General features: G+C 28.8%; 1 protein-coding gene across 3 annotated transcripts; it reads left to right on the top strand.

Annotated features, from left to right (window-relative positions):
* Window positions 1–1268: 1268 nt before the first annotated feature.
* LOC117242998 (contactin) lies at window positions 1269–10786 on the top strand. Of its 3 annotated transcripts, XM_033510111.1 has the most exons (14): window positions 1558–1903; window positions 2105–2959; window positions 3038–3416; window positions 3491–3593; window positions 3720–4192; window positions 4306–4584; window positions 4847–5299; window positions 5382–6547; window positions 8360–8558; window positions 8791–8890; window positions 8961–9556; window positions 9769–9903; window positions 10178–10306; window positions 10432–10786. In XM_033510111.1, exons 2-14 carry the CDS (start codon window positions 2156–2158, stop codon window positions 10542–10544), a joined length of 4929 nt encoding a protein of 1642 aa, XP_033366002.1. In that variant the 5' UTR covers window positions 1558–1903; window positions 2105–2155; the 3' UTR covers window positions 10545–10786. The 3 variants fall into 3 exon arrangements, with proteins under 3 accessions (XP_033366000.1, XP_033366002.1, XP_033366001.1); XM_033510109.1 differs by lacking the exons at window positions 1558–1903; window positions 8360–8558 and adding an exon at window positions 1269–1366 and having other exon boundaries at window positions 5382–6524; XM_033510110.1 differs by lacking the exon at window positions 8360–8558 and having other exon boundaries at window positions 1559–1903; window positions 5382–6524.
* The last annotated feature ends 121 nt before the right edge of the window (window positions 10787–10907 follow it).

The raw sequence follows: 10907 nt of genomic DNA, 5'->3' as shown, positions 1-10907 counted from the left end.
ATTGCCTGAGTATGTTTCAAATTTCTATAAATATATGTATTAAAAAAATATATATCTTTATTTCTGCTCTCACTGCATTGTTCTTTTTTCTTTTTGCTTTATTCTTATTATCTAAAATGAAATCAATACCATCAATGTTTCATCAATGAAATCAATTTTTTATCCTAATAAAAGAAAACATCTTAAACAGTGAAAAAGTGTATCCTAAATCGAAAAAAATGTTACTACGAAACGCATGGAAAAGAAAAGAACCGTGTGTAATTTATCTTCCTTGAAGCATTACAATAATATTTTTTAAACTTTACTCACAAGTAAAATAATCTACTGGCACCTATTTGAGAAAACCAATAACATATTATTAGTTACGTGTTACACGAGTCTTGTACTTCGAAATGAAAATTTTGAAATGTATTAACCTTGATTAGACAATATGGTTTAAATAATTGAATGAAGCGTGTGTCAATTAAATATGAAAAGAGAAAACACGTGATTGTAAAATGCATAAAAGATCCCTGGTGTTAGTAAAGATAGGAACCAGACAATATAAATAATCTTATCTATAAACAAACAATATTGTTCTTCGGTAGCATGTAAGTAGAATGGGGCGCAGCTGTGTAAATTAGTGTGAAACCAGAGAGGAGTAGGGAGATTGCCAATGTGCATGGGTGAAACGCAGCCAAAAGTACGCTCCATGAATTGCCGCCTCTAGTGGTTAAATAACCGAACTATACACACATTTCTCCACAGGTGCTTTTGGTGAGAGAAACGTGCATAAACACGGCATCGAGGTGAGAGGGAAATAGGTTCGTTTCGAAATATTGTAAACTTGCGAATTGAAATGAATAATACAATCTTATTTTATAAATAAACAAAGCGTTTAAATCTTTTAAAATTAGGAGGCATTCCTTAGCGGAATATAAAAATAAAAATAGCAGTTTTTTTTTATCAGGAGAACATAGCATTAGAGGAACTGACATCAGATTCTCAGGATTTCGGAAATTAAAATTTTCTGTTTCTCGGAGGAATTTCTCGCCAAAATTTGGATGTTTTATCAAGAGAACATAATAAAGAATGTGATTAAAGGAAGTGACACAATTTTGACAATATGATGTTATCTCTATTTAGAAAAATTTCCTTCGCTAATAATTGAAATATTTCCCTGCTCACCGTGCATATGTACGTTTCTTCTACAAAGAGTACTAGAGATCAAATGTGCGTATAGTTCAACCGCTAGCCGCTGGAGACTCTTATTCCTTGTATCTATTTCTTGGCTGACCTTTTTAACATTGCGTCGGCAATAGCCCTGCTCATCTCTGATAAAGGACCCCACCCTTATTAGTAATGGATCGAAGCGTATGTACTAAAGGTTTGTTCTCAGTAAAATAGGATATCTATTATTGTGTTGTGTGAATTAATTATGTATGTGTAACAAAATATTTATTATATTAAAGTTTATGTAATAAATCGTTTTATTTTGTTTCATTTTGATTTTATATTTTAAATTACAATTTATAGTAATTTCCTGAAACATAATTTTGACATCATGTATCTATTGTATTAAGGTTTACATTTATTCATGTGTTGTGTCAACAGTAAAGACGCTAATTTCTACAATTATTAAATAACAATTCATAGTGTTTCATACGTAAATAGAAACTAATTAAAGCTGATAAATAATAAATAGCAATACAGTTTTAAAAGGCAAAGGTCTAAACTACATTAAGTATTATATTAAATTACTTTAAGATTATAGTGCCACTCCCTAGCTTATATGGTCAAATATAATATGCTTTTATATGTAATTAAGTTCTTTCAACATTGTTCTTCATCAAAACGGCTAATTTCTTTCTTAAATTATTTATATTATTTTTGTTATAATTAATATAAATTATATTAAAGTGAGGTGAGAAATGATTAATAATATAAAAATTAATACACATTTTCCTTGATAGTATTTGTATTTATTATAAAAAAGATCAAATATTACAAAAGTCATTTGATTGACAGATGCATTATGTTTAATCACTTAATCACTTATTACATCTGATCTTAAAAAGAATATGTAATGATTTTATTTATAATAGAATATGTAATGTTTTTTCAGATTACCATTAATTTGATAAATCTATAATCTTTCAATTATATTGAAGTAATAATGTATTGTGTATCAGAGATTATAACATACATTCTTATTGTAACAAGTTATACATTTGCACAAAATGTCTTATATGGAGAACAATATCAGTGTCCACAACATTGGATAAAATTTCAAGAATCATGTTACCGTTTCATAAAGAGTCCTATTAGGGACAGACAAGAAGCTAAAAAAAATTGTGAAGCTTATCAAAGTGATCTTACTACAATTAATTCCTTAGAAGAACATGGATTTATATTATATCATTTATTATGGCAAGATCCACAACATCATAAATGGTATACTGGTATAAAATATCAAAATGGAAATTGGATAAATGAAGCTGATAATACTCAATTATTAAATATGGAAAATGCATTTTTACCTGAACCAGTTGATAATACACTTGGAGGAGATTATTTAGTGTATTCTTATCATAATAATTTACAACGATGGGGACTGGAAAAAGTAAATGGTAGAGATAGGTTCTTATACATTTGTGAAGCACCAATTTCTAATTTGCATAACTTAGTAGATGATGATCGCACTTATCAATATGGTATTGAAATTGATAATCCTCGTGAAATTCCTAGAGGACCATATTTTATCAAGCAACCTACTGATAAAGTATTTGATCTGTCAAAAAGAAAAATAAACAATGATGTTGCACTGAGTTGCTTAGCAGGTGGTTATCCTGCACCAACATATGAATGGTTCAAAGAAGATTATGAGAATGACAGACTCATTGCAACAAAAATAGATCCACTAAATAATAATAGATATACAATCAGTGGTGGCACTTTAATTATTTATGAACCTGATCAGGTAAATAATATCTTGGATTATAATCATTATATACTAAAAGAAAATGTTATTTATACAACACTAATTTATTGTTTTTAGACAGAAGACAGAGGTTCATACCACTGTAAAGCAACCAATAAATTTGGTACAATTATATCTGAAAGTGTGGAACTGTCATTTGGGTATATATTGGAATTTAATTTAAAACGTTCAGAAGAACGTGGAGAACAAAATTGGGGTAAAGTTGTATATTGTGATCCACCACAACATTTTCCAGGAGTCAAATATTATTGGGCACGTGACTATTTCCCCAATTTTGTGGAAGAAGATAAACGTGTTTTTGTTTCTCATGATGGGGCACTTTATTTTTCTGCATTGGAAATGATTGATCGTGGCAATTATTCTTGTAACGTTCAAAGTGTTGCCTCTGATACTGGTCGTAATGGGCCATTTTTCCCTTTGAGGGTTGACTCACATTGTAATTATATTCCTTTAATTGTCTTCATTTTTTCAGTCAGTATTTTATATTTTGATGAATCTCTTCATTTTCAGCCTCCTTCCAACAATTAAAGTTCTCTGGTAATTTTCCAAAGGCATTTCCAGATGCTCCAATTGCAGGAGAGGAAGTTAGACTTGAATGTGTTGCATTTGGATAGTAAGTTTAATTGTATAAATTTACTATATCATCCGGTAATTTAGAATATTTAAGTTAGTAAATTGTTATTATTGTGTAAAGTAGTATATAATTTTATTACATAATACATTTTTCAATTTAACACAGCCCAATTCCATCATACAATTGGACAAGAAGAGGTGCATCACTGCCACGTGGATCATACACAACTAGTTATAATCGAGTATTAATAATTCCAAAAGTACATGTTGATGATCAAGGAGAGTACACTTGTAGAGTTTATAATGACAGATCAGCAATTGAAAATTCTGTAAGACTAACTATTCAAGCAGCTCCGAATTTTACAATTCCATTAGTAGATAAACATATGGATAATAGAGGAGAGTTAACTTGGACTTGTGAAGCATTTGGAATACCAGATGTTTCTTATAGTTGGTTTAGAAATGGTGAAATGTTAAATATGGAAACACTTCCTTCACAAGATAGAGATCGATATTCTATACAAGATAATGTCTTAAGTATAAAATATTTAGATCCAGAGCGAGATCAAGCTATGTATCAATGTCGTGCAAGAAATCAGTTAAAAACAAAGTATTCATCTGCACAACTTCGAATTTTATGTAAGTTGTTATTTAGATATATAGTTTCGATAGAAATGAAATGTGTGTGTAACTTTTAAAAAAAGACTCATATTCAAAAATTATTATTTTTAAATATCATTCTGAAATTTTAGCATTAAAACCATCTTTTAAAAAACGGCCTATGGAACCCGAGACTTACGCAGCAGAAAAAGGTAATGTCACAATATTCTGCAATCCTGAAGCTGCACCTAGACCAAAATTTGTCTGGAAGAAAGATGGAAATGTGATTGGTTCTGGTGGTAGACGTAGAATTTTAGAAACTGGTAATCTAATAATTAGCCCAGTATCAAGGGATGATGAAGGCACATATATTTGCACTGCAACAAATCAATATGGAAGCGATGACACTCGTGGACGATTAATAGTATTACGTAAGACAATATACTTCATTACATACGAGTGTTCATGAAATCGAACGTAGATTAAATCAAACCAGACATACTTGACGAATTTTCAAAATCAATTTTTTCGGAAATAGAGCTCCAAATAAAAAAAACTTTATATTTTAAACTTATATTTGTGTGGAGAATCATCCTCCTTTCTGATAACGGGATTCTATGATTTCACGAACATTCGATAAAACTATAGTTTTACTGAATTGTATTTAAGATATCGATTTTTATTAAATCAAAGGTGGTCCACAATTTATTGAAAAGTTACCACAACATGTTACAAGTGCAGTGATGCAAAATCAAACACTGCGTTGCATGGGAGAAGTAGTTGATGAAATGCTAGATGTAGCTTATATTTGGAAACATAATGGTTTACGTATCAGAGACGAGGATTTAATAAATAATCCTAGATTGCATATTGACGGAGAAGAACTTAATATAATAAACGCTACATTCGCAGAAGCAGGAGAATATCAGTGCATAATTAAAAGTGCAGTAGGCGAAATTTCTAGTAAAACGACAGTTACAATAGAGGGACCACCAGGACCACCTGGTGGTGTACAAGTTGTAAATATTGTAAAAACTTCTACAACTTTACGTTGGACTGATGGTGCTTTTAATGGCAAACCCATTACTATGTATACTGTAAGCGCAAGAACAAATTGGAATCACACATGGTCTAATATCATAGAAAGTATGTATAATAAAATTATTTATGGTTTTTGATCACATAGATTTTTTCAATAAAAACGTACATAATGTAAATGTTATTTCAGATATAACTGCTGTTGAAGTAGATAGATATAATGGTAGAAAAGAGGCTTATTTGGAGAATGTTTTAAATCCTTATACTACATATGAGTTCTGTGTATCTGCTTTTAATGAATTAGGATACAGTTTACCATCATCACCCTCCCCACAGTACAGTACACCACCTGATAAACCAACAAAAGTTCCATCCAACATAGGCGGAGGAGGAGGTAAAATCGGAGATCTTACAATAACATGGGATCCTTTACCATCATCTGAACAAAATGGTCCAGGAATCTACTATAAAGTTTTCTGGCGTCAAAAGTATCACGAAACCGAGTTTCAGTCATTATCTTTGAAAGACTATGGTAATGCTGGGAGAAGTGTTGTTCAGATACAACAACAATATTATTACACAGAATACGAAGTTAAAGTCCAAGCTGCTAATGCATTAGGTTTTGGACCAATTTCTAATGCAGTTACGATATTTAGTGCTGAAGATATGCCCCAAGTAGCTCCACAACAAGTTGTAGCACATGGCTACAATAGTACTAGCTTAAAAGTTAGTTGGTTGCCAATTGAACAGACACGTGAAAGGATACGGGGCAAATTAATAGGCCATAGAATAAAGTATTGGAAGGAAAGTAATAAAGAGGAAGATGCAGTATATTACTTATCTCGAAGTGCAAGACCTTGGGCTCTTGTAGTTGGTTTGCAACCTGATACTTATTACTATGTTAAAGTCATGGCGTATAATTCTGCGGGAGAAGGTCCTGAAAGCGAACGATATTTAGAAAGAACTTTCCGTAAAGCACCGCAAAAACCACCATCTTCTGTCAATGTATATGGAGTAAATCCTTCAACAGTTCGGGTTGTTTGGCGTTATGTACAACCAAGTTTAGAAGAAGAACCATTAATAGGTTATAAAATACGTGTTTGGGAGCTAGACCAAGATATGAGCACCGCGAATGATACTATTATACCAGGTGGCTCGAAATTAGAAGCTTATATCACAAATCTCAGCCCTGGAAAGGCATACCACTTACGTGTACTTGCATTTAGCAATGGAGGAGATGGACGAATGTCGAGTCCAACTCATACATTCCAAATGGGCGACGCAGCTGCTTTCAGAAGCAGTGCTGGTAATAAAATTTTGGATGCTGCTTTAGGTATATCATTGTTATTATTATTGAGAATTTATGAATACATATAGTATGAGTATAAGATACTTTTGATATATCACAGATTTACTAAACTGTTAGTAAGAAATTGAACGCGAGAGAAGAGAGAGAGAGAGAGAGAGAGAATACGTATGTGTATGCGCGCGCGTGTGTATGAAATATTTTTATGAAAAGATAGAAATAGACCAGTATAATTTGCTGTTTTCAAATCATTAATTTGTTGAGAAATTATGATACCATTATTATTTAATTATTTTCTAACCAGATCTAACATTGCTAGACAATATTAATCATATCCAAAACTTCTACAAATACCGTAACACATTAAAGTTAAAGAGTTCACTTTGAACAAAATACTGTTTATTGTAATATTTAGTAAGTTTTACATTAAATGGACAGTAGATGATTTTCATAAAATATTTATGACATTAGTATAATAATGTTGATATGAATATGAATGTGAAATATAAAGTGAAATCTCAATACTTTTAACAAGTACTTGTTCTTTTAAGAATAAAAGTAATGGAAAGCTTAATGGAAAAGTGGTACAAATACATTTTATTAGAAAAATAAAATAAGTACTGGAAGTACTTAAGTACTAAGCAGAACCATTTTGTAGACAAGGGTGCCTATACGAATCAATGTTATTTTTGCAAAAAAGAAGAGTTTGTCACTTTTCTCTTGAAAATAATTTATTATAAAAATATAACATACAAATTTTTACATAAATTAATATTGTTCTTCTAAATTATTTAGACTTTATGATATTATGAACAAATGATTTTTTAAGAATTTTTTATACAAGAAATCATGTTTATCCGTCCATGAATAAATATCCAAATAATGTGTAAATAATAATTATCATATTAATATTTTTTAATATTATATTCTTGTATAGACAATAATAAAAATCTTCGTTAAAAAAAATCTCATAATGCATAAAAATTTGTTACTCAATTATGTAAAAAGTTTATTATTTGTATAATCCTATTTAACTCGGAAAATTAAAATTATACAAAATAATAAATTTTGGTAGCTATAACTTATTGATGTAAGAATGTTTAATTCGTGGAAATAGAATACATACCTTTTTATACTAATACATTAATAATAAATAAAATCTTATATATGTTTTTTACAAGAAAAATCAGTTTATCCTTATCCTTTATTAATAACCAGACTAAAATTAAAATTGTGGAGAATATTTTCTATAATTAGAACTATATATGTACATCTTTAAATTAAAAGTATAAGTATAAATTACTAATGATTCTAAAGACATCGAAATAAAATTCAAATAAAAAAGTTAGAATTATTTTATTTGGTTTATTAAAAAGATAATTAGCTAGTTTAAATCTAATATTTGAATTGATTAATCTGAATATTAAAAATATTACATATATTGCGAGGATTAAAATAATAAAAAGTTTATATTTCATTATTTAAATATCACGTATTTCATTTTTTATAAAATATTTTGGATAGATATTATATATACATACGTAGTAGCAGATAAAGTAGTTTGGTAGTAGATATCAGTTTATTGTCAATACATACAGATTTAGTTTAATATAGAGGTTATAAGAGATAATTGTAGATATACTTAAGATAATGTCCATATAATTTAATTTTAGAAACCGATGATTACTCTTAAGATACAAATGATAATTCCTATTTTGTAAAGAATTGTTGTAAACATATTCTGTAGAGATAAATTGTATCTTAAATTAATGCCGGTGGCTGAGAATCGTGAATAGTCTTGAGGATTTCATAAAGAACATTTTTCATTGCTATTTTATAAGGTTTTATTTTTAAAGTTAAACATGTTACGATTTACAAACCGAAAGTTATGTCCAAGTCAAGTGTTGAATAAAATTTTAAAATTTAATACTAAACAAACGAGAAGCTTGAATCTACTCGAATATCAGAGTAAGGAACTCCTAAGAGATTGTGGAGTTTCTGTACAAAATTTTGCTATTGTGGATGATCTAACTAAAGCGAATTCTGCTTTACAAAAAATAAGTTGGTATTTTTCCCTATTTCTATTATATCTAATTTACTTGTTTATTTAATTATCATTTGTATAAAGGTATAATAAATTATTGATACAGATGTGATTGTAGCATTTTAATTTATCAAAATTTAATTCTTTATTAGTTCAATCTTATAACATTCTATTATTATTAGTTACATAGATATGTTTCATTCTTTCTGTTTTTAAATGAAGCTGTTGCAATTTGATTTACTTTTATAGGTGCGGATGAGTATGTTATAAAAGCTCAGGTACTAGCTGGTGGTCGTGGGAAAGGATGGTTTGATAATGGTTTCAAAGGAGGTGTTCATCTTACAAAAGAGTAAGTGTAGATGGTATGATACATAATACAAAAGTATGTGTATTATTTATTATTGCATATTTTTTAATAGTCATAAAGCTGTCATAGATGTTGTGAGAAATATGTTAGGTCACCGTCTTATTACAAAACAAACTTCAAAAGATGGTGTATTGGTACAAAAAATTATGATAGCAGAATCTGTAAATATTGCACGTGAAACATACATTTGTATTCTTATGGACAGACAACACAATGGTCCTGTATTAATAGCTTCACCATCAGGTGGTATGGATATAGAAACAGTTGCTGAAAAGAATCCAGAATTAATAAAAACAGTACCTCTTGACATATACTATGGCATTGATGATGAGATAGCCAAAGATGTTAGCATATTTCTTGGTTTTGTGGATTCAGAAATACAACAGAAAGCAATATTTGAATTAAAAAATTTGTGGAAACTATTTGTAGATATTGATGCTTTACAAGTTGAAATTAATCCATTGGTTGAAACTACAGATAAACAAGTTATAGCAGTAGACGCAAAAATAGCATTTGATGATAATGCTGAATTTAGGCAACAAGATTTATTTGCTTTAGAAGACAGTGGTACAAAAGATCCTAGAGAAGCAGATGCATCACGTTTCAATTTGAATTATATTGGTATGGATGGCAACATAGGATGTTTGGGTATGTTTAATAATATGGTAATAATATTTGCTATACTATATATTATAGATTACTATATTATATATATATATATATATATAAAAGGAAGGAATAATTTTTGAAATAATCATTGTTTAATTTTTAATTCATAAAAATTTATGTAAAGTATTTTGAACAGAATATTATTATTCTTCTTAATTAACATAAAATTCAAAATTATATATTATATTTAGTCAATGGTGCTGGTTTGGCAATGGCTACTATGGATATAATTAAATTAAATGGTGGATCACCAGCAAATTTTCTGGATGTGGGTGGAAGCGTTAAAGAGGATCAGGTTTATCAAGCATTTAGAATTCTTAGTGAAGGTATGTATGTACTATAATAGACTCGTAGGAAAGTCGAAAAATCGAAAAAAAAAAAAAAAGAAATTGAAGTTTTCCTATTTTTTATATATGTAACATAATGGCCTGAATATATCTCTTAAACTTGTGAATGTGATTTGTGTAATGTGTTTCCATGATTTTATCATATTTCTTTAAGAAATTTAATTAATGATTTTATCAGATATATTATCTCTGTGAATTATATTCACATATTTTCGAAAAAAATAACTTTAAATGTTCTGTTTGATATCTCTAGATCCAAAAGTAAAAGCTATTCTTGTAAATGTATTTGGAGGTATTGTAAATTGTGCTACAATAGCAAAAGGAATTATTGCGGCATCTCATAATTTAAAGCTTAAAATTCCATTAGTTGTTAGACTAGAAGGTAATTATTTCGTTATTATTTACTTTGTAATTTTGTTACAGAAGTTATAGAATATTATCTATTTATCTATTTATTTATTTTTATTGTTATATGATTTAATAATGTTCACTATGTTTTTAAAATAGGTACTAATGTAACAGAAGCAAAGAAACTTCTTGCAGAGAGCAAGTTATCAATTGTTACAGCAAATGATTTAGATGAGGCTGCAAAAAAAGCAGTTTCTTCAGTAAAAACATAAGTTTGGTAACATTCTTGTGTATTAAGTCTATTAAGACTGGGAATTTTTGCTTCAAGTACATATATCTAGATAATATCAACACATCAAAGACTACTTTTTCTATTTCTTTTTTAACATAATATGGTTTATTTTAGTTTATTGCTTATAAATTATTTAAGTAATCTTTTAATTTGTATTTTTTTACGTTTCCGCGAAACGAGTGGTTTGTTTTGTCGATAACTGAATTAAATATTTTATTATTATTAATACCAAAATATTGTTTTCCCTTCATTATTACATCGTATTCCTTCTGTCGTAGGTGTTTTCTCTGTTCTCGTTAATAAATAGTCTTATCAATTTATTTATTAATACCCTTAAACAAGT

This window comes from Bombus vosnesenskii, unplaced genomic scaffold, assembly GCF_011952255.1.
Source record: "Bombus vosnesenskii isolate JDL3184/JDL3185 unplaced genomic scaffold, Bvos_JDL3184-5_v1.1 scf7180000013265, whole genome shotgun sequence".
In the NCBI taxonomy this organism is placed as follows: Eukaryota; Metazoa; Arthropoda; class Insecta; order Hymenoptera; family Apidae; genus Bombus; species Bombus vosnesenskii.
Note: the sequence above shows the minus strand (reverse complement) of the source record. Positions and strands in the feature narration are given on the sequence as shown.

Excerpts from the sequence above, each read along its gene's own strand:
- LOC117242998 (XM_033510111.1), top strand. The coding sequence starts at position 2,156 with ATGTATTGTGTATCAGAGATTATAACATACATTCTTATTGTAACAAGT. Across the intron at positions 2,960-3,037 it reads TTATTTATGAACCTGATCAG|ACAGAAGACAGAGGTTCATA; the intron begins GTAAATAATATC and ends TATTGTTTTTAG. Across the intron at positions 4,585-4,846 it reads TGGACGATTAATAGTATTAC|GTGGTCCACAATTTATTGAA; the intron begins GTAAGACAATAT and ends ATTAAATCAAAG.